Genomic DNA, 25,754 nt, shown 5'->3' with positions numbered 1-25,754 from the left:
CAAAATATACCCACCCCCCCCCCAAAAAAAAAACTACCGTAATCTTTGAGTATCCCTCAGTAAGCTTGGAATGGTGACTTTTTATTAGATAAATTATATTCTCTGGTTTGATCACAGTTTAGGACTTATATCAATTTGCAAGAACTTCACATGGAAGCTATGATGAACATAAAGTTATATGTTAAAATAATATATCGTTTTATAAACAAGAACTTCATAGTAGTACAAACACCCTCCAAAAGTATAATTTGGTTTTAATATCTCAATATAATTCTAATATTTCACAGAATAAAATACATACATAGATCAAGGTAAAACACCAGTAGGCCTACAGCACACAATTTGAGATATTTGTTGTCTTGTCTTTGGCTCTTAAGATATATTGTTCCTAAGTAACTTTATGAGAAGATTTTATTTGAAATCAATTATTTAATATCAATAGATTTTTTGGAGGAATCGTCTTGCTATTTTTCATATTTTAAAAATCAATGAATGAATCTAAAATGTTTCGGAAAAAGAATTTAGATTGCTCTACCTAAAATATGTAATGATGGCCGGCGTATAAGTTGTAAGGAGCGAAGTTAGCACACTATATTCATTGTTGAGGGCAGAGAAAGTACTATTCATGCAGTGCACACAATGAGAAAAAGACACGTGCCCAATGGCAAGTTTTTTTCGGCAAGAATTGCTCAAAATATAAATTGATTCAAAAGGAGCACACTAGAGTTGTAAATAGTTTTTTTCAGGCAACATTCAGTAAGTCACCTGACTAAATATTGTTAGTACACACAGTCACACACTATTGTTTGCACAACCAAACTACAAAGAAGATATGCATTAACAAAAGGTATTTATGTTTCAGGGGGGAAAAGAAGAAGACTTGAACAATATGAAGTTTGTATGACCAAACATTCAATTAAAATACATATATGTATATAAATTATATTAATCAACTTTGGTTTCTAACTCTATTATTAAATAATCTCCCCTCAAACAAGCAAATATGGCACGGATTGACTTTCAGGGCTATATACAGTATTATTTCTTCTGTGTAACATTTCCACAAAGTGACTGTTTTTTTTCTTTCGTTCTATTGTCAAGACAAACTCATGACAATCAAAATCTGTTCTTGCAAGTTGAATCTATTATCAAAAAGAGCAAACTAATTGATTGCATAAAATTGTACTGGCACATGACTATGCTTTAATTGGCAGCAATGTTGTAAAGTAATGAAAAATATTTATGTATCAAATATAATTTTCTTGAAGTGGTGTAAAATGAATAATATAGCAAATGGAATGCTTATCATTCAAGATATTAAAGAGAAGAAAAACCTGAATAATTTGAAGTTGTCTTTTTAACAAAAATCTGGATAATACTTTCAATATTCAATTTAGGACAAAGAAAGATCCCTCAATTGACATCATTTGGATGGTTAGTATCAAAACAAAGATCAAATTACTGAACAAAGGGAGCTCTTGTTTTTCTTTGCTGCCAGGGCTTCCTTGCATTGTTGGCTCATCTGTGAGCCCCGTTTCTTGGGTTCACCGCCCCCAGTACTCCTACTACCTTCCTGCTTCTGTATGCATTCCAACGAAGGTTTCTCATCAAGGGTATCCAGTTGGGTCCTGTCGTTCTGGAGGATCGTGCTCTCCATTTGTTTGCTTGTTTGGAGGGAGGGAGGGGAAGATCCCCAATCTATTCAGAAGAAAACAAATTAAAAATATAATAATTGCTGACAACGACCAAATTCAATTCAGTAAAAACAGATTAACACTTTTCGAGGTTCTTTACGGTATATTTTTCAACAAATTTAAAAGAATCAAATAAAAAAATTAGAATACTTGCCAAGAAATGGCAAATATTGCTTACATTTAGGATTTACTAACTCCTTGACTGATATAAAATGCATCATGATCATTTTTCTCTCTGCAGAATATCATCAATTCTTTTTTTCTTCTAATATGAATATGGACAGTCACAATGACTTCTTTCTGATACATTCCTCATAAATGTCCACATTTTCCAGGGGAGTAATTTAAATATTTTCAAAATCTCTCAAATTCTTCCAAGATATGTCAATGATCTCAAACGAGTCTGAAACAGAATTTATCACACTTCATGTCAAGACGGTTACAATGTACAGTTTACAATAACTGAGAGGATATGGTAGAAGTGGTTGGGGGCATTATTCTCTGATTATTTACATGTTATGGTATACAATCTATAGGTAATCCACATTGATTATACAATGAGCGAGAGAAGGGAAGGGGGGGGGGACAAGAAATAAGGAATGAATAGGAGGGACATAAAGACAGAAAAGGTTTTTTTTAAAGAGGAAGGAAGAGAGAGAGAGAGAGAGTACAAGACACATAGATCTTCAAACTAAAGAAGTAAGGCGTACAACACGATTAATAAAAAAAACACACCGGTATTGATAATATGAGGCACAAGAATATTTGAATGCATTGTTTATATTACATGGACATGATGGTTATTTCTGTATTGGCAGGAAGAAAAGAAATAATACGCTAATAACAGTAATGATAATAATGACATAATGATGATAATAACAATAATAATACTAATATTAATAAACCAATTTTAGGTTGAATTTTGCTATATAAAAGCATTATATTATTAACTTTGGGACACTTAAGAGCATAAATTTTATCAGCTTGTTACAACCGCAATAAAAATTCTAAAGCTACAAAATGAATCTACAAGAGAGACTTTGAGGGTGGAAGAAGAAGGAACTGCGACACTCCCAAAATCAAACTCACTGCAATAAGACATTTCAAAGGGTAAAATAAAAAGTGCAAAATTTTAAAATTAAAAAGAAATGATTATCCACAACATGCAGCTGATATACAAAATATATTGCAGAGTGTATCTTTCATGCCCAAAGTGATTTAGTCCACTCCGCATTAAAGGGGGGTAGCAGCAACATTCATGCAAAGATTTCAACAAGTATCAATTCTCTGGCTCTTAATTAGAACGTTGTTTTACAAAACTAGCTGTCATCAATAACAAGTAACAAAGTAGAAAATTTGTCATTGATCTATGGTAGTTTTCATTGAAAACAAGTTTTATGAAACAGAGATCATCGTTGGAATATCAGGCAATTTATTTTCAGATGGCCTTCCGGTATGCAAAATTAACAAAATTGACAGACATCTTATAATCCTCCAAGGCTTCTTTTATCAAACAATATCAACAAACATATGTGTCATGATGAAGAAATATAAACAGGCTACTTTGAAGTTGGCTTAATTCAGTTGGGCTAGAAGTGTCATAGTCGAGTTGTTTAAGCACCGACTTGAAATTTGTAGGTCGTGGTTTGATTCCCCACACGACACTAATGTCCCTTGGGAAGGCATTAATCTACATTTGCCACTCTATACTCCAGAGAGAAATGGGGACCCGGCAGGATGATGAAAGCATTTGTGTAAGTAATTGTATATGCCCTCAAAGGTGACCATATGGAAGGAATACTACCCAGGGAGTGGAGATGGTGCATATTGTGCGTGAATGAATCCGATGACCTGGCACTTATAGATGGTATTTCATATTAAGCGCTATATAAATCAAGATTATTATTATTAATTAGCTACAGGGCCATTTCTGAAGGTCAGAAAGCAGAAACACTCCCAGCATTCTTCAAATAAATAGCTTGTCAGTCAAATATACTGCTGTACATATGAGCAACCAAAAGAATGCATAAAAGGGTAGTTTTTATGCTAAGGCATGTATATTAAGGGTGTCAAGTGGACACAAAATCAAGAAAAAGGGTGTTTTTGTTGAATTTGTAAAAACACACTTGGGATACCTTTCCCCCCATCCTTAGCCTATTTTTTGGTGGAGCCTCAAATTTTACAAATCTCTTCTGACAACGAAAAGAAAAGAAAAGAAAAGGCAGAAAACGAGCGAACTAATCATCTCGGAATGGAATGCAGCTGAGTACAACTGTGTACTGTATCCCACTTCCCAGTTTAACAGACAGACATGGAGGTTAACATTGTTTATGACTCTCTGTATCTTCAGGGAGAGAACTCATGGACAAATAACTTAGTGTTGTCATATACTATATCAATTTTAATTGTTAATATCAATAATAGTTATTGTAGCAACTAGCAAGTACTTAAAGGAGGATGGAAAAGGTTGGAAATGTTGTCAAATTTTGATATATTTTGCATGTATATAAAGAAGAGTCTTATAAATGAAATAAAGTAAATATTAAAGCCACACATTGTCATCCAGCCAAGAAATCTTTGTTTGAAGTTACCAATTTGCAACTCTAAATTTTGCCCGCTGTGCATCTTGGTTGTTACATCCAGGACTTGTGTGACATAAGAGAGAAGATTCGCCGCTAATTTATAGTGCATGTACTATGTCTATGGACGTACGTTTTGCCTTTGATCTGTTTTCTGATAGAACAAAACACGCAACAAATATGTTTTTTGTTGTTATTACAGCAATGATATCAATGCAAAAAACGAGACAAAATATTGACAAATATTTCAGCAATTCTATTTACAAGCCTCAAAAAGCTGTCTTTTATGCCCAAAATCTCAAACTGCTGTAAGAAAAATGAGTGCGCAGACTTGGGGACTTTTGTTTTTGCAGTATCAAAATGACACGGCCGTCTTTTCTTCTGAAAATGATGATGTTCTTTTGCGAATAAAATCAAAAAATCCTTGACAGACTTACACTGTAGAATATCAGGAATAATATAAGATTAAGCATTAGAGGAATCTAAGTGGACTTCTGGTTCAATTCCAAGTCTTAATTGTCCGTGCACAGACATAGAGCTCCCCATCATACCTCAGTCCCAGCAAAGGCAATCCGATGTCATGCCGGCCACATTAGTGACATTCCCAAATTATTATTTTCATGCATTAAAATATCATTATGACAATGCTACACTAACCACAAGACTGTATAAAACTCAATAAAATTATTCTTCCGAGAAGGATGACCACATAAACGTTAGATTAATTTGATGAAAGGGGAGATAAAACCGGGGGGGGGGGGGGGGGGGGGGGGGGTACTCACATATTAAGACATACAAGGGTGTGCCGCTCTAATGGGTCACTCTTTTACAAAAATATCACTAAACATGGGTCCGATTTTCCAAAATTTTAAAATGTATTTGGTCTTTCTGAATGCAAGTATTGTTTTAGTGTGAAGTTCTACATTTACTCTTGACATAAAGTTTCTTAACACATTTTCTATGTGCATGGTCCAACACCTGATTTTTATTGCACAAATTATATTTTCTAATCCTAATAGCAACTATCAACGGTACCCAGGAGACTGTTCACACCTAATTGTAAACAATTCAATTATTACAGTGCCTTTAATACTAGAGATAAATACGCCTGCTGTTCAACAATAATATTGATAAAATGTAATTAAGTACGTAGACATTTGCACTGAAATGTAATTTCTGCAACACACTTCATATATTATTTCTACAAATATGATTAAATGCACTTTGAATATATCAATTTTGGTTCATGAATATGACTTTTTTTTAAGGAAAGATAACTCCATGCTATTTGAACACCATTTCATGCATATTTCTCAACATACAAACCTATCCCACAATCAAATGCTATAATATGATAATAGTCATGTATAATAACATAATAATATACATTGTAGGTATACATTTTTAAAGAAGGAAACTTATTTCTACTTTTCTTCATTCTAAGATTTGACTATTTTAATATATGTGTGTGTTATTCAGTGGTTGTTGAGATTCAATCAACTCATTATGATATATGTTCCCAACAGGCTATCTAGATTCAGAGTTGATTACAAAGTTAATATATTGGTGGTAGTTGGTCGAGTCTATTTTATTTTAAAAAATCCATATAATACTAGGAAACCATCTTCCCTACTCAGAATCAATGCTTGCATTCCATTCCAAGAAATTAAGTCTTGTTTTGAAACTTAATGAAAGAACAAAATTATTCTATAAGTAAACTAATTCCTACATGGGGCAAAACAATAATTGTATGTAACACTTGATTCAACAAACCATATACAAAATCGAATCCGGACACCTACCCCCTGGACATCAATCCTCACCCCCCCCCCAGTCAACTATCCCTTAGGACAAATACCCCCGGAACAACCACCCCCTAGGACAACTACCCCCTAGGAAAACTACCTCGGACAACTATCCCCCAGACAACTACCCCCTAAGATAGTTTTCCGGTGGGTAGTTGTTCTAGAGGATGGTTGTCGTAGGGGGTAGTTGTCTGGGGGTAGTTGTCCGGGGGGTAGTTGTCCTACAGGGTGGTTGTCCTAAGGGGTAATTGTCCTATGTGGTCGATGACTGGGGGTGGTTATCCATGGGGGGGGGGGTGGATGTCCAGGGGGTAGGTGTCCTAGAACCATACAAAATATATGTATGTAGCCTCTCTGATGTATATGGCTAAATATGGACAATAACAAATGTGATGCCTTTGGTAATACTGTCAAAATATTTTCAAAATGAAGTCTTTTAGCTTATCAACATACCGGTATATAATTCAGCTTTTAACAGTGCAAAACAGAGAGCAGAGGCTTTGTGTTGAAAAATACCAGAAATATTGCTATCAAAAGGAAAACTGTAATAATTGTCTTACCCAACAAGACATATAGTAAAAGTATTGAAATAGTCTGAAAAGAAAAATATTACATTTGAAATACGTCATCTTATAGCTAAAGTTAATTCAATAGCCCCTCAGTTAGAAATGAGCATAATATATAAGCTTTAGATAGTATACATACATGTACATGTATCAGTTATGTATAGTTCAATGTAATATACAAAGGGGAAAAAATAATAGATGCAGTTCACAAACAGCAAAAGGCAAAGGAAAAGGAAAGGTATACATGAAAGCAAGCAAGGCCTGGACTAAATCATGTTATAACAGGGAAAGAGGCAAGACACTGGGCAATCCCTACACACACAAAGACAAGACAAGCAACACTGGGAATAATTTCTACAACCAAAGTTCTGGTAAGCCAAATATCATGAAAGATATAGTAAATACGCTGAAGAGAAAAATACTGTCTTCTAAGTTTGACAACCTGGTCCAAAAATAAACCAACTTTAAGGGAGGAGGTATATCTTGGGCATGGGGAATCAATCTGAACATACATGTAAACATTGACATCTTGCAAGACAAGCAATTTCATTAAACTATAAGCATGTGAATCAGGAACTGAAATAAAAAGTGTATTGATAGGGTGGACATCTAATCAGATAAAGAAGACAGTTTAATAAAAATCTTCTCTCTAGGAAAACAGGTGCAAGTGAGTGCATATTCTGGTTGGCTTGATACATTAGCCCCCTTTCTCCTTTTGCTGGAAATATACAAGACAAAACAAACCTTTATAAAGACATGAAAACAAACTAAAAGACACAAATCAAACTGCCAGCATCTGCCTGGAACTTACAAGAAGGTCTGCATCTGTGTGTGCAGGTGTAAGCAGATTCCAGCACATAGGGGAGTTAGTCTGCTCCAAGTGAAGGGGGAGGGGGAGACCAAGTGGGATATGTGTGAAGTTTGAAAACAAATAAGGGGAAAAAGAAAAGAGAATTGCAGTGATATTCTCATACTTTGAGTGATAAATATGGAGCAATTACAGAGAGGTCATAAATGTATAGTGAAGGAAGGTATGGGGGAGAGAAAAGAAGAATAAAAGAAGGATGTATATATAGAAATTTAGAAACAAAGAAGAGAAAGAAACACAGAATGACAGATGGTATGGAAGCCCTCAAAGAGGTGAGTTGTTAATATCCTGACAATTTAAAGATGATCTTGCATTGTTAATGTGACATCTTAAATAGCAAAATGATAAGCATAAAAATATATTTTTCCCATTTTACAAATATCGCACCTTACAATATGATACAAAGAGCAGTCCAATCAGCTTCTTTTAAAAAGCAAAAGCTGGTGAGTTTTTTAATACCAAAATTAATAGAAATAAATTTATTTAGAATTCAACACTTTCCGAAACGAGCATGAGAAAAAGATAATCTAATTTTTTTTAATTAATGCTTTCTACAAGGAATAGACTCATTTTTTTCCATTATGAAATCCCTGCTCAAGTTGAAAATAATAATCATCATAATTTACAGCTAATTTCATTTACTGATTGAATCAAACGAAATAAGTGTTATTATAGAAACCTTACAAACCGGCACTTGGTGTAATCTGATTAGTTAGCAAGTAAAGAAACCATACATGATACAATAGGGATTAATTAAGAAGCCATACTACAATGGTCTGTCGATCCGTCTAGAATGAAGAAATGAAACCTAGGTGAATTAGTCTACATGCCATGGGTGTATTAATGATGTCATAATAACCTCACTTTGCCACTTACTTTTCACTTCCATACTGTTATGGGGTAACAAAAAGGATAAATATGAAAATAGAACGTTTGCCTTCAACAATTTAAGAGCCTTAAACTCCAATGAAATTTGGATAATGGTCAAGTTGGTACAGGTATATGGTTTCAAAAGAACCTCCTACACAGACAGAGTTAATTTCATCTAAGCCTGGATGCCGCATGAAAGCCCCAGCCCCACTGCATGGACAGTCCTGCAACTAGTCTAGGACCAGTCTAGGACCAGCCTAGGACCAGTCTGAAACTTGTAATTGCAACAGTCTCAGAACACTATAGTGCAACAGGTGATCACAGGTAGCTAGCTGCACAACCAAACTCACTCAAAGAAATGTTTTGATCTTATTCAGGAGATTAAGTTGCAACTACTTAAGCCATTGCCAGGTAGTACCTGGCAATGGTTGAAGTAGTTGCAGCTTGCATGTTGCAGCTTTGTTGTTTGACCAAATCCACGTACATGACTATACAATGTGACTGGACCTGATAACACAAGCATTCATGAGTTGTAGAGCTTTAACCCTATTCTGACTGGGGGTGATACATTACTAGATACTTTTTTGAAACACAAAAAATCATTAAAACAAAAAATACATAAGAAATAAAAACAATAGAATACATACACAATTAATGAAACAATAAAATACAAAAGAATTGATTTGAAATTTGAAAAATAATATCGACTATGCTAATCAGAATTTTTTTCAAGAGATTGACCTCCATAACTAGTTATGTAAACAGAATATAAAAAAATATGTAAAAATAGGCATCAAATTGGCACATATTATAATAAAGTAATAAATGAGTGATTTATCTTGAGAAAAAAAATTGTGCAGTAGTATTCTTTATATGCGTGTCAATATCTGTGCAAAAATTTCTAATTGATTCATTGCTTCCATTGCTGAGATTTTTTTTTTTTTTTTTGTGGCGGGAGGCCCGGGGGGGGGGGGATGCTCTCAGAAAGACCAGTCAGAATAGGGTTAAGTGGTCTAGAAGAATTTCCATTTTGGGTTAATAAAATTTGGAGTGGACTATTTGGCTATTATTATTATTATTATTATTATTATTATGACACATTGTAAGCACCAGGGCTTGGAATCCCAAGGTACGGGATTCACATCCCTGATTTACCAGACTTATCCATGTGACATATATGGTTACAAGTAATACAAAATTCCTGGAATATGTAAGCACATTCCGGGCAGCGAGGCTAAAGCATCCATGTGGCAAAGAATAGGTACCTTTATATTGGGCACAATCATTCATGAATCACAATGATTATAGTCCTGCGTTGGCCAAAGGATTGACCAAAGGATTACAATGTGTCTGCAAAAGCCATTGCAAAAAATTACTTCTCTTGACGGCCCTTATATTGCATGAATGAACCTGTTGCAGGTATAGTAGCAGGTCCTTTTGGGAATGGGGCATGAAATTAACCTGTTTGATACAATTTGATTCTGAAATAAAGCATATTCTATAGGCTCTAGCCTATCTTATCTCAAAGGATTCAACAAGATAAATTTTAATCTATTCTATTAGATTGAATAAGAAAACACTTTCAGACCCATGGCATGTGAATTTTAGGCTTCTTACCAAAGTAACGGTTTTCATTAAAAAAAATACAGTCATGTTTTATCTCCTTGAGTCTTGTTCACTCCATACCCCCCAAATTAATAATCTTTAAAAATAATACATTCTCTTTAAATAGGGAAAAAGAAAATATATATAGTATCAGCAAGAAGATTTTCAAAAAGTAATACTGGTGATGAACTGAATGTGATAAGATGAAAATTGCAAGTAAGACTGATGTCATACTATTTTTTTTCTTTTTCTAACTGCATTACAAGAATGATTGGAAGCTATCACTTGCATGCAGACAAATATTTCAGCAGAATAAGGTCTCTATTATTATCTTTCTACATTACTTGATATTGTGTGTAAAATTCCTTTTCAAAATTTGCTACCAACATATTTTCTATATATTTCTTCAATAGATTTATTTATGTAAGATGAATATAAAGAGCAATAACGAACATCAATTATTTGCAATATACTTGATATAACATGCTACATATTAACTCAAATAATGACAAGGAACAGATTTATATAAATGAATAAATAAATAAATCACAACTGCACAACAGCACACCTTGTAATTGATAATAATGACAGAGAAAGACAGGCACCAATTACACTGAATACATTGAAAGTTTACAATAGGCACAAACATGAACCTCCTGTTGCATAAATCTTTCCAACTTTTACATATTATATATCTACACATTTCAATCATTATATCCAGTGTACGTTACTGATTACTGATTGAAATATTAATGATATACGCAATAGGTTTGACAAACTGCCCTTAACATGAATGGTATGTTTGCTTACAAGGATTCATTTCAAGTCAAAGAAAATTCATGGCAACTTTTATATTATTTGACCCTGCCCTTAGTCTGATGCACTGCTCATTCCATGGCTGCAAAATCATAACTACCGGTATGGTATCGTTTTAAAGAAAAATATACACACTTTCTAATAATAATAATCAAAGCCTTGTTTATGCAAATATAAGAGAGCTATATTTGACCCAACTTGAGATTCTAAACTATTTTTGAGGGGTTTAGAATTACCAAAAAATGTCATTTCTTGAGAACTATTTGTTCATAACAGTTACGGTATCCAGATTCCTGAAACAATTGGGACAATGTCACCAAAACTTAAATCAATTTCATAATGCTAGTAGGCCTTCTTTAGATATAATTTATACTAGAAGTTATTAATATCATATTTTTTTTCTTTTAATACAAATAAATGCTAGCCCCCCCAAAGTACATCTCATCACTTGAATTTCAGGATAACTCATTTGCAGCAAATTTACCATTCACCTATAATGTAAAGGCAATCTGTACAACATGCAACATTTAAACAGAAAGAGTAATGTCAACACAATTCCACACAGATACAGTTGATTAAAAAAGTTCTATATGAACAAAATTCACAGATAACCCATTTGAAAACTGAGAAAAATTGAATTAGAACAGACGGGTGTCGACATTTAAGACACAAGGAATACATTGTGTGAAACAAATTGTATCGTGTGAGACACACTTGGAAATCTAATTCAAGGTGCAATACTACGTGGAAAAGTTTACACTTTTTCAGTGCCATCTTTAATTACCTATCAATGCAATAGAAATACATAATGAAAGAAATAACAAGAGATTTTGTTGTTCTAAATTTCTAGTTTTGTTGTAGTTTTAATTAATATTTTCTTTACAGAACAGGTATGCTATGTGGTATATATCTTGTTTACAGATGGAAGAAAATGATAAGAACTGAGCGGTGGGGGATATTCTGTTTATAGAACAACACTACTTCATTCAATAGCACACACTACTCCATTTTCTTTCATCTATTTTCAAAGTGTGGGTAGCTTAATAGAATGAGAGAAAAGGTCTAAGATCTGCAATTATATTTCCATTAAATTAGCTACAACAAACTAGAAGTTTCCCAGAGTATAGAACAGTAATCCAATTTAGTTTACCGTAAGCTTTCATTTGAAATACCCAGGTCAATAAATGTAAATTCAAGTTCACACAGAGACAATGAACCTTGTGTTAGGTGATACTGAACGCATAATAGAGGCACATTGACTGTTGCAGCAGTTTTTGCACTTGTGTTAGTGAAGACTTGTGAAGCTCAAGGCATGTTAATTTCCCTGAAGTATGTGTTTAAAAGCAAAGTGAAGCTCTTTACAAGACTGCATCTTAAACAAGTGATTGATGTCTATTTGGATGTTATTAGAATCAAGCACACACTCATAAAAACTAGAGAGCTCATTTTTTTTTTTTTTTGTTGTTGTTGTTAACAAGCTATGTTTTGCATGTGAAGGTAGATTTGATTTTTGTTCATACTCCACCTCTAACCTTTCTCAGACCCCGGGTCTGTGGACTTAGCTTGCTCGTAGCGGTCTGCCAGGTTCTTCCATTGCTGGCGATTCTGCTCAACCCCATCCTGCAGCGGCCTCAGGGCCGGCTCAAATTCAGCAAAGTTCTACAAGATGAGGTTGGTTGGTTTGAGAGAGGGCAGCAAACAGACGGTAGCAACAGAGAGTAACAACAGAGAGTTTGATCTAGAGACAGGAAAGGTCACCCAATGTCCTCTATCTCACAACACACCACTCACCATTTCAATAGATTTTGTAATCATTGAAATCACAAATAAACATAAAATAATGCACCTAAATATAAATACCCCTAAAAGAGAAAAAACAACATGTGTTATGTAGAATACTACAAGACGGATGCATCTGTGGATAGACCTGAATATTGACTATATAGTCCTTTCTATCAGGCAATGTCAGGTTTATATTTCTATTGTAAAACATGCACCTCATCAAAGTTGGTAATCTAGATAACACAAGATGGTGGTATATGATTTTTTTAGATTTTTGAGTAACAAGAGGCTGAAGAAATCCTTAATTTCTATTCTGCATAAAACTCTTGAGGAAAGATTCATAAATACCTACCACTTTAGTCCTCATTTAATTAATTTCTGTGAGGAATTTTCAAAGAAATAATTTGCCAGCATCAGAGCCAAATGAAGAGGTCATGAGATAAGCAAAAGCAATAGGATAAATTAGCAAGGCATGCACTGAATGAAACTCAATCTGTTTGCAAAAAAAATTAAAAACAACAAAGCCAAAACCATTGGAAATCCTCTATTAGATGATTTTTAAAACAGGGCAGATAATGAACTCAAATGGAAACAGCAACAGAACCCTGCACAGCAAACTTATTATTCAGACACTATACACACTTTGTATGAGTTAGAAACAACAAAAACATAAAACAATAGACAAAAATGGGAAGGATAAAAATGCAACAAAACTAAAACTTCAGAACATGGATAGATATGTAAATGACTTGAACATGTGACTTCAAATTTTGTTGATTATGTTTTCCATGGCTGTATAATTATAATGATCATTTTCAGTAAGGATAACTGCTGTCAAATGTGCAACAGAGTTTATTTTCTTTGTTACTTGTCCAGATATCATTTAATTTTCAGAATATCAAATTAAGTTGTTATAAATAATTTGTCTAACATGAAGCACAGTTACAGTCATATTTTCCAATATAGGTCAACATACAAACAAAAGAAAATGAACAAATAAAGTGGATGTCAACAAATAAAGTGGATAATTTAAATGAAGATAAAAACAAGACAAATATAAAGTGAGCTTCTCTTGTGCTAACCATTTGGCTCTTTCCCTTCAGACAATGCTTGCCAGTTATCACGGTTGAGCTGGGTTCCCGATTCGAGCGGTTTTAGGTCTGGCCACAGCTCAGCGAACATCTGGGATTTTTAGGGTTTAAGTAGAGGGAGACAGTGAATTGGAAACAAATAAAAAGAGAATAGAAGAAAAAGGAATGTATAGGTAGATATAGAAGTGGATTGGGGTAGGAATTGAACAAAGCGGGCCACAAGGGAAAACAAAGGGCAAATAAGAATAACCATGATTAATGCAGGTACAGTACTGTACATTGTTGGAATATAAGGGGATCATGGTAAGAACACAGTGGGGAAGGGGGAGGGAGGAAGGGAGGGGTGGAAGGCCAAGGGAGGTCTAAGGAAGTTTCCATGCACTGTGTTTGACCGATCTCTGGAATATGAGAACATTCAATTGCCACTATACCATGAAGCTAAACTCATATGACATTTCAGGTCACTGCACTTATGGATCAGATGTGGCAATGAACATTTACTTGGTTTCTCTGTATTAAAGCCAGTTGTGGTACCTTCTTGTCTTTAAAGATGCATCATAGATGTTTTAATCATACAGCTCCTCAATAAAGTAAATACAAATGTATCATCTTTTCCTACTTAAGTTGAACTTCTAATTGTAATACTTAAAAAACAATTACCAAACATGATACACATAGTTCTACAATTCAATTAATAAATATGGAAATTTCGAAATTTAGTCTAACTAGAAATGTGTTTTGGAATGTGATACATTGTTGTGCATAGAAGCATATGTCATAGTTAATATATATTTTGTTTACATCATCTGTTTTCACAGATATATGAAAGCCAGCAATTAACACATATTAGCTACATGCAGAGGATATATACGGGCCCAAGACATCACACGTAGACTTGGGAGAGCTAGACGATGGTTGGGGTTGGTGAAAGCTGGAAACAATCATGTTACTACCGGAGACATGTACAACTACCAGGTCAAATGACAAAGTGCAATCTTCTTATAACATAATACTCTGATGATCATTAATATCAGTAGGTATATATTTGATTTAGAGCTTCCTTTGATTAAACAATATTTGTTTCATAATAATAATATTCTGCTGTTATATAGCACCCAATACATCAACAATGTTTCTAAGTGCTTTACATATATATTATTATAAAACAGCACAATATGTTTTAAAAACTTCAATCTCTCTGTATCTCTAATAAATGCTATTAAACATGAAGAAATGGTCCTCAAACAAAAAAATGAAAAATGAAATTGTTAAATGAGTGTAATTAAAACATAACAAGATATGCAATGTCAAAATTATGTTCAAATTAAATCCATTCAATTTGATACTATCATTATTCTATTGAGTAAATAATATGGACTGCATGAAAATCATATCAAGCAAAAGTTGAAGTGGAATGTATAAATTATGATATTAGAGTCAAGGCTTCCTATTATTAAAAAATAAAATGTATTTGAAAGAGTTATTATAACTTACATGAGTATGTGAGTCTTTATCAAGAATATTATAAGTCATTATCATCTTCAAATATGCTCCATTTTTTCATTTTTATTATTGTATACTGGAACTTAAAGTCAATAAAAGAGAACAGGAAAATATACTATTATAAGTATCAATTTGTAGAACAGGGTTGTAATCTATCAGCTTTTGACCTAAAAAGGATTAATATCACTCTTGCAGTTTTTAAAATAACTCTTATTCCAGTGTTTTTTAATAGGTTGTTAAATTGGAAAGGTTCAAATTCTAAGAAATCTCCTTTCAAGTTCAGATTTCCTTTTGCGATTAATTTCATTGACTAGACATGTGAGAAAAGGAATTTCTCATATCTACAGCTCCTACAGTCACTCTGAAGCATGCTGGCATATCTGCTTCGGTTTAATACTGCTAATACAGCTAGCAAATGTAGTGCATGCATGTGCAACTTGTGATCATTTGGTTTTCAGCATGTACATATTTCATACTCTCATGCATCTGATGTCAATATTCAATGATAATGAGAAGCACAAATGCTGGCTCTGATGGGCACCGACATCAATTTGCTGATAAAATTGTAAAGCATCACCATATTGTTTACCCCCTCTATGTTTCTTCTCTTTTATTTTCCCCCTTCTCCTTTCTATTGGGATAGGGGATTATTTAATTTAAAGTATCGTATGTATGGAAAATTCTGAGAGGGTTTATCTGAAAGTGATCAGAAGGACAAAATGGCAAAATTTTATCTAAAAATATTATCCCACGGTTGTCATTAAAGTTTTTGTCAAGGGTTTTGTCAAACCATCTTAAAAAGGTAATGAGATGTATGTAAAGCACACTTTTCATTTCCCCAACATTTATTCAAAGATGCAATGCTAAAAAAAAATATATGATTCCACAAATTTTATTTCGATTTGAATTTTGTTAAATCATCAACAGAAATAAGTAGAACATAATAAAAAGTAGTTAATTGATGCAAAAGTCTCCTTTTATGGTTATCCATTTTGTTTGCTTTTGAATCTGGCAATCTATGTGGCTTCTTCTATCCCCATCTGAAAGTTTCTAGCTATAATTTATCAGTTTTAATACATGAATGAAAGATGATAAAATGCTTTTTTTAAATAAATTAAATGTCCTGCAAAAGAAAAGGTATTGATTAAAAAATTCAAGACATGATAAAAACATGGTAAATGGATAAAAATAGGTTAGTGACCTAATCAAGAATTAATCATGAGTAGTATTACCCCTAATTTCTAATACTTAGGATTGGGGATTGAATGCTAAAAAAATTTACTAGGTAAAGATGTATAAAGATAATAAAAAGCAAATTACAACTCCTCAAATGATGGGTTTGAAAACTTATGGTATTGGTAATTGTATACTAGTATTAAATTTTGTAAAAATATAGTGAATGGTTCCATAATAATTTCCCATTAGTTTTCCTTTATTGCATGTAGATAAACACAGTTAACATTTCTTTCATCACTTTTTAATGTTAAGAATACTATTTTGGGGGCTCATAGTCCTGACTTAACAAGGCCAGATTTTCAAAAGTCAAATAAACAAAATACATAAATGACCCACCAATCTCTATTTTCCTTTAAGAATATGCCATCAAAAAGAAAGAAGATTTTAAAAACTTGATAAATACCATGAATAAACCTCATATGAATTCATATTTTGGCTAATAAATGTACTTGAGGAAAATGCATGTAAATAAATCTACAATCACAATTGGAAGAAAAGGTTAAATAATATTAATGTAATTTAGAATACAATTTTGCTTTGATCTTTTGAAATGACAAATATATCAAGAAATGGTGATAATTCTTCTCTGCTATTGAATGAACAAGATCTGAAGGGTAAGCTTATATTTTCTTTATATCAAGAAATGGTGATAATTCTTCTCTGCTATTGAATAAACAAGATCTGAAGGGTAAGCTTATATTTTCTTTATTTGTGTATTTTGTGATAATTCAGCAGTTATGGAAACTAGGTTAAGTATATGCATGTGAGACCTAAACCCTGTTATATAACTATTTTTAATAATTGCAGTGAGGAGTACTATGAAATGAATTAGGGATGATTAAGACTTTGATGAAGAGGAAAACAAAAATTGTTTCTATTTTGAGGCCAGATTGTCACCATCTATAAAGAAAGGCAAGGAGTGATGTAATCATCCTTTCTGGGAGCAATTGAGTACAACATCAAAGTGGATAATTTAAATGAAGATAAAAACAAGACAAATATTAAGTGAGCTTTTTTTTGTTCTTCTAGAATTATGTTCCAGAGAGAAAAAAATAATGATATTTTGATGATACAAATTTCTTGTTATATCCTTTCCAAATTCTTAAAATCAGCTTTAGTTTCTATTTTCAATGATCTTGTGAATTTCTTTTGATTCTTTTCATGGATTTTAAAAGTCTATTATTTTGTGAAATAATTTGGTTAGCTCCCCTATTACCATCTGTCTGTACAATGCAGATTACACCCAGATGCATTTTGTCTCATTAAATTATATTGTAGATGATAATATCTTAGTCCTATCTCTTTGACATTAATGGACCATCCATCTCACCTTGTAGACAGGCATACAGATGCCATCGATGAAACCCACTTGCATCTTAGGGAGTTCATCCTTCTTCTTGCGGTCCATCATCGCCTTTTGGAGAGATAAAAGATCAGAAATTTAAAGAATGAGTGTAGTAATTGGGTAAAGAAATACTACATCATTCTTCAAAAGAACTATTCACATTTAAGGGGTAGATGTATAGATAGATCTCAAAGAATGCATATGTAATTAAGATTAGTAAATGCTAAATAAACATAACTTATTTTACAATACAATTGACTTTAACTCATTTGATTAATTTTTGATGAGTAGATGGGATATTAATGACAGTTTCAAACACCTTTTAATCATATAAATACTAAAAAAGTTCATATGACAATGTCCAATTAATACATTTAGGCGTCATCTTTGTTAATTACCATTGGTTCTTCTTTGAGCTTTTCTCTCTCCAAATCGCCTTGCTGAAAGAACTCACTGAAGACCAACTCAGCCACTTTCTGCTGGACTAGCCATGGCTTGGCAATAGCTGACACATCACAGGCTGTCATCAGCATACCCCTTCATGGAAGAGAGGAACAAAAATAAGACTTTATGAGGCCTGCAGTAGAAAAGGTGAAACGATTGACTGATTTGCCTCTCATACGGGTAAACATATATTCTATTTAAAGGAATTACAAAGTTTTGGTAAGGGGTCATGAATTTGGTTCAAATGAACATATTAGAAGTCTATGCAATTTTACAATATTCAATGATCGTTGTCGCGGTTGAAATCGAGTCTATATTAATGAAATTGTGAATAATAAACTCTTTATGTTATATAGCGCCCTCTCAAGACTGATATTACTTTAGCTCTAAAACAATGTTTCTTCACTACAATCAACCGATTTGCTATTCCCGTTTGGAAATTATATATTAGAACTGCACATTCTTAGATTTTCATGATCGCAACTACCATGGAATGGCCTGAGGCGCTATTCAAAATATTTTATATTTACCGGAAGCACCGTTAAATTTTTTATTATTCAATTTCTCTAAAGCAGAAGTGTTTTAGGGGCTAAATTTGCTACTGCTTATAATACATCCACAGGGGCGTCCAAATATATCTATATTTTAAAGAACTACTATCAATCCAATTTTCAAAATTTCCCGAAACTTTGCATGACCTTTAATAATGATTTAAGGTTTTAAAAACAGAAAATTCAAATTACTGGCATCTAGTCCGAATTCACTCTAATTAATCAATTTACTATAAATACAATATACAGTGTATATATATATATATAATTGCAACCTTCTTTTTTAAATGTCTGCAAAATTTAACAAAATTTCAAGAATATCTTCAGTTTTAATTGATACAAAGACATGGACGAGTACTCAACAATTTATGCAAGTTCAAAGCTACACAATTTTTTTTGCATTAATTAAAGCAAAAATTTGCCTCATTAATATTTGATATTGTGATAATCATAAACAAAAATCATAAACCTGTGCCGATATATAGAAAAGTCAATATTGTGTCATGAAAACATGAATGGATGAATATATCCATTTTTCTTTCCAAAATCTTATTTCAATCTTTTCTCTTTATGCTCCATAAGCTTCTGCTTCAAAATGATTTGATGGATCATTAGACTGGAATCAATTTTGCAATGCCATACAGACTCTAATCAATACCAGCTTGCTCATATCATCTAATTAAGCCCTCTTACCGTAATAATTCCCTTTACTCAAGCCAATTATCAGCTCAACCATAAACTAGTTCAGGAAATACTCTTCACACAACCATATAAACCGAAAGGGTAGACATAGACTTCTGAAAGGGTGGGTGAAAATTGCACTATTCATTCTTATCCAAACGTAAGATTTGCCTCAAAGTTAGAAAATATGAGGTACCTGTAGAGATCCTACATGTATAGTTAGTCATACAAGAATATACCAGGTTTTTCTTTAATTTTTTTCCATCTATTTGAGTGGATGTCAAACAGCCGATGCTGTGTATTTATTAAAGAAATAGCTTTCACTAAAAAGTACTTAACATACACCTGTATAACTGTCCCCCCCCCCCCCCCCCCCAACAAAAAAACAAAACAACAACAGGGGGAGGAACAAAATACCAATCAGCGAATGCTTAATAATGAACATTAATTTGTTTAACTTTAACTAAAACTAAAAACTAAAACTATAACTTTAACTAAAAAGTACTGAACATACACCTGTATATTACTGCCCCCTCCAAAAAAAACAAAAAAACAGGGGGGGGGGGAACAAAATACAAATCAGCGAATGCTTAATAATGAACATTCATTTGTTTAAATATAAACATACCTGAGCAGCCCCTTCTTTTCCTCATTGTCCCATGTGTGCTCTCCTTTTTCTACCAGCTTGAAGAAATCAGCCCTCTTCCTATGCGATTAGGAATTAAAAAAAGTAATATATAAATTGTAATATATAAATTATATGTACATATTCATATATATATATATATATATTGTAAAGTTTAGAGCAGTACCTAATAAGATATGTTCTTTTGAAGAAAAAAACAAACATAAATGAATCTAAAATAACATATTGTGGTGGTAATGTATTTCAAGTTTCAAGATTTATTTTATCCCCTTTTTTGCTTCTTTTTTACACAGAATTTTCTTTTCCCAATGTAAAACAAATACAAGAATGAAGACCTTCCTTTAATACGCATGGGAAATAAAGGGGAACATGTAATAAGGACATTCATAAGAAAACCACAGAAAAAAAGTTATTTCAACACAGTATGCATATACATAAACTGGATTAATATTTTTTTAAGAGAATGTGATAATAAAATATCAGCCCAAGGGGGGGGGGGGGGGGAGGTAAGAAAAAAAACAAGAAGCATAATAAGAAGAACAAAGTAATATCAGTAATTGTCCAATCACTGGGGCTCACTTTGAATTCAATTCAGTTAATTCAGTCCAAAGTGAAGTTCTCATCTGCTGTAGAGCAATTTATCAGGTTTCATAAAAAAAAACTATTTATTTTGGGAGTTAAACAATGACACTGAATTCAATCAATTAAAATATCGCACAGTTGGGATCATAAAAATGAGACAGCCTTATATAAATCCCAGAATGTTGACACAAAAAAAACAATATGGTGTTCAGAAAGTAACACCATTACCATAAAGCACCTGAACAAGCTTGAATAGCGTCTGCGGATTATAAGAAGTAGATCAGCAAATCTATATAAGCTAGTCCACTATCAGTTTAATCTCAATAGGCTCTTCAATGACTTGACTACGCAGCAATTCCACTCCAAAAATATACACACACACTTGCTAAAATCCCTAGCCTGAATACTGGATATCAATGAATAACTAACATAGCTTGGTAAATGTGCTGGATCAACAGCATTCATTATGCATCAGATCTCTGCCCTTCTCTGGGTACATGTACATACACATTTAAAATTCCCAGACAATCTATCCCCAAGTACTCAAATTCTGTGTCTGGATTGACGCATAGGCAGTAATTTACATCATGTTCTGCATATTCAGCCAATATATGATAGAAAGTATACATTTATGAATAAACTACTAAAAAAATGTTTACATGACCTAATTCAATTTATCATGATGACAATTTTTGTCAATATATTATGTCTTATTTAATATGAAGCAAGTTGTGTGGGGTCCTCCCAACATGCAATCCCCATTTATGACTTCAAATTCCTCAGCGTGTTTGTTACTCCTACATATCAAAGATGTGTGAAAATGGCATGTATGTGTTACACAGTACAATTACTTTTTATGATCCTGTTTGCTACGACAACAATACATGAAATCAAAACAGACATAAGATGCCCCCAGACCTTTATGAGTCTATGTGCACTATTTTTGTAAGAACTGTGAAGCTATATTTTTCTTGAAATAATCATTGCCAATTCCTACTTCTTCAGTTTTCAATGGGTTGTCTATTTCAGCATTTTTCAACCTTTTTTGTGTTAGTTACAGCACCCTTTTAAGAAGTAAACATGTTCGCTTCACGTACCCCAATCCCAAATTCATCAGAAGATCTGTTTCCCATCATTCTTACATATACACACATAGGTGGGCATGACCTAATGCCTCTTGCCCAAATACATAGTATACCATTTCTAAATTTTGCCAGCAAGTGAAGAGAGCGCGGAAAAAATGACACTTTTATTATGGCATATATAATATTTTGTCATGTGTAGGACAAGATATAAAACCATATTCAGTACTTTGACACTTGAATATGAGGATATTCAGTATTTCCTGTTGCCAAGAATCATCCTTTAAAGTTTTACTGCAGTAAAATTGTATTTAAATATAAAAACACACTACGGTAGATAAGATTAAACTCAAGATAATAAGATAACTGAAGCAGCACCCTGGTTGAAATACACTGGTCTATGTTAGTATTAAAGTACCATCCACTGCTAGCCCACTATTCTCTTGAAAACATGCTTGTAATGAATCTTGCCATTCTCTCCCTCAAATGACTTTCACCACATGTTTTATTTATATCCCCACCCCTCCCAAGTTGTGAGGACAACTGAGATACAAAGATTTCAAGCAACACAAGTTCTAGACAAAGTTTGACGCACAAGATCTATTGGGTGCTACTAGTATAGTGTTCATCAGCTGTATAGGGCTGCTTTTTAGTACCCCGGCCACAACTGTCAATATCTTAAGAATGCGAGAGAGGGGAAGCATTTACAGGTTACAAGCTAGGGTTGATATACATGAAGAGAACAAGCAATCACTGCATAATGGATGTACTTACTTGAAGTAGATAGCCAAATCGGTTGACAGAATGGCACTTTCCAACATCCTTATAGCCTCACGGTAATCGTCAGGAGACATGAACTCAAAGATGTTGTTTCCCTGCAAGGGCAAGAATGTAATGTTACTTCATTTGATGAATTATCAATTCAGAAATTAAATAGGCAATGAAGAAGGGTCTGTACCTTGAATGATATATGTACATGTACATGTCATTAGGGTTCATGCATGTGTAAAGGGAGGCTTGGGAATGAGAAGCAGATAGTCTCATCTTAAAGGGAAATCCAACCCAAATTGACAACTACTCTAAAAGAAAGCAGAAAAATCAGAGAAGCAAACTGATGAAAGTTCCAATTAAATCTGGCTAAATATAAGATGATTTTTTTAGAGTTGTAATCATTATACCTACGGGCACTTCAAATTGGCTGAAGCGGTAATGTGAATGTTATGTAGTGCCGGACTACTTTCCCATCTGTTCCAACATAAAAAATGACTAAAATTTAATTTTTCAAAAATTTATGGCTTAGGAAGGTCTATTCTTTTTAGAGGACCTATAATAAAATGCTATCTATAATATATTTTGAGCAGTGCCCCAAGAGAAAAGGAACTTACAAAGAAAAACAGAATTAATAATATTTTTGTACACAGCAAATGGGAGAGTTACCCACGTCCTACGTCACAGTCCACTGACCAAACTACCAATTTGAGATTTGCATAGACTTAGTGATCTCTTATTTCAAACATTCCTAACTTCCTTACTATTGGTCCGATTCATTTCAAACTTTTGCCATTCTGTTTCTGTTATTTTCCTGCTCTCATTCAAATCAACTTATTACATGGGTTGGATTGCCCTTTAATCACATGCACACATACACCCACACATCCCCATCAAACACAAAATCAAGTAACAATTAAGAGATGCAATGGCAGTTTAATACCACAGAGTTATATAGAACGAATGGGCCGAAAGAGAAAGGAAAGTGTTTACAAAATAAAAGGGTTCTTATTTACAGAGGGAATTAAGCCCAATCTTTCTAAAGCACCTTTAATTGTTATTTAGCATTGCCATGTGACATGCATTCAATACACCCGGGTAAAGATAGGCAAATTTGGGCAAAATCCCTTGTCAAAAATAAGCATTGAGCATTAATTGAACCTAGGACCTTTCATATGAGAGTAAAGAGCCTTTATCATCATATCACAGTGCTCCTATTTAATAAAGGTGAAGGCCATAAAGTAAAAGGCCTGGCAAGGATCAAGAGATGTGTTTACACAGAGATGGTAGCTAGGATGAGCACAACCAGCTACTGCAGATAGGTACTTGCATAATTACAAAACTGTGTAATGTAAAAGCATGTGGTTTTAAAGGTACAATGTAACATTTTGAAAGTAACTCCATGTGATGATATTAAGAACAGACAAACAAAAAATACTCATAAACAAAATTACACTAGATAGATGTTTATTTATCTCGTCTGTTTAGGTGTGTCAATATAAAAAATATAAATTAATATTTTTGAAATGTTGAACCTGCTATTTATGTAAAAAAAAATTATGTTCAATAGACATTTTATTACTAAGACCTATAGTATACATGCAAGGATGTACTTTTTTTGGTCCTCATGTTGTCCATATCATTTGACCTGATTTTAAATTGTAGCAATTTAAACATCAAATATCTTTCCAAGAGTATACAAGAATTTAACCATCATGAGACAGGGCAGGGTGTTAATAAAATGAAAGATAGTATAACTAAAATGAGAATAAGATTAGGTCAAAGATAAACATTAAAACAATTAAAAAAAATAAAAGTTTAACTTACGGTGACCACTATAAATAGATAATTGTTTTTTTGTATATTTTGCAAGGATCCCTTTTAACTAGATATTTATGTGCTTTTCATAATCCTCCTACTTTAGATATCTCATTATATGTTTGTATTTAAAATATTTTATAAAACTGCTTTTATTTTGACATGGAAATAATGGTCCACCAATACCTGCATGAAGTTAAAATGAAAGCTACTATTTACACTTGTTGTGCATCACCAAAACAGTGCATACTCCAATACTAAACAGCAGTCGCTATAACAACAAACGGATAACTGGGTCGAAAAAGAAAACTGAAGATGGGACAAATGTGGGAAGATGAGAACACACCTATACATGTAGGAGAAAAGAATGGCAGAGAAGACCATGCACAGCCAACTCTCAGGGCCAGCCTAATTGAATTATTGCATGACACTTTAAGGGCTAAATTGAATTTGTGCAAATTTACACTTTGAAGCCCATGGGTAAATGGAATCCATTGGCAATCAGGGATGCACGGGACGGGCTGGATGAGGCGATATGCTTGCATTACCCAATTGCCTTGGTGTTATGTTGATGCAAATGGGAGCAAAGATACACGACCACAATTGTGCGAGCAATGCAATTTTGCGGTGGGGAGCTGCATAGCCCGTATTTCCTGCCGATCATTTAATTCAATTAGTGGTTCTTGATGTTAAGCTGAAATAAATGCATGAGAGCTTTCATCATAAGGACGCATCTCATTCATCAAGAGACTCTTATGTGGAGCAGAACTCATGCATGGCTAGAAATACTTCCCACTATATTGAGGTGCATTAATTAATGCAATCAATATCAAACGATATAATTCATAAAACACAAATTCATATCACCAATCATACATGTCTACTAAACATATATGTACAGTAAAGTGGTATACACAGAGTCTACTTCAAGAAATTTCTACAACATATGTTATGATAAATTCCACAAACAGCTTATCTTACAAAAATAATATTTCGAACGAAGGAATTATTGAACTTGACAGATCACTTTCCAATTTAGTTACCTACCAATCATAGCCTACAGGCTCCAAATCCAGTTTTAAGAAGCAATAATTTTTCTCCCTTCAAGTTCGAGAGCTTATATTTCCTTTTCCTCCTCTATTATTATTATCAAAGTATTAGAAATCTAAGAGGTAAAAGCTATCATCTTTCTGTCATTTCCAAAGCCCAATGTTATTCTTTCTTAAGTAGCTTCCCTCATCCTTGAAGGGGGACCTATCAATCAATGCAAAGCACATGAGACACTCCTAATTCCCAATCACGCACATACAAAAGCGCTTCACAGCGGTGACCGCTAAGTCCACAAACTCTCCAAATCCGATGTAATACGGCATGACATTACTAACACAAGTGCTTGGGGGCGAGTGCAATGTCGGGCGGGGC

General features: G+C 33.4%; 1 protein-coding gene across 1 annotated transcript in view; it reads right to left on the bottom strand.

Moving 5' to 3' along the window:
- Window positions 1-1,088: 1,088 nt before the first annotated feature.
- Window positions 1,089-25,754, bottom strand: part of pde5 (sperm phosphodiesterase 5) — a gene marked incomplete at its 5' end in the record, with an annotated part of 79,707 nt that continues 55,041 nt past the window's right edge. The window contains 6 exon segments of the mRNA NM_001033949.1: window positions 1,089-1,698; window positions 13,668-13,767; window positions 17,746-17,829; window positions 18,159-18,297; window positions 20,065-20,142; window positions 22,521-22,621. Coding sequence (NP_001029121.1) covers window positions 1,454-1,698; window positions 13,668-13,767; window positions 17,746-17,829; window positions 18,159-18,297; window positions 20,065-20,142; window positions 22,521-22,621 — 747 coding nt within the window.

This window comes from Strongylocentrotus purpuratus, unplaced genomic scaffold (assembly GCF_000002235.5).
Source record: "Strongylocentrotus purpuratus isolate Spur 01 unplaced genomic scaffold, Spur_5.0 spur5_scaffold_15, whole genome shotgun sequence".
Lineage (NCBI taxonomy): Eukaryota > Metazoa > Echinodermata > Echinoidea > Camarodonta > Strongylocentrotidae > Strongylocentrotus > Strongylocentrotus purpuratus.
The sequence above is the reverse complement of the archived record's forward strand: the minus strand, read 5'-3'. Positions and strand labels throughout refer to the sequence as shown.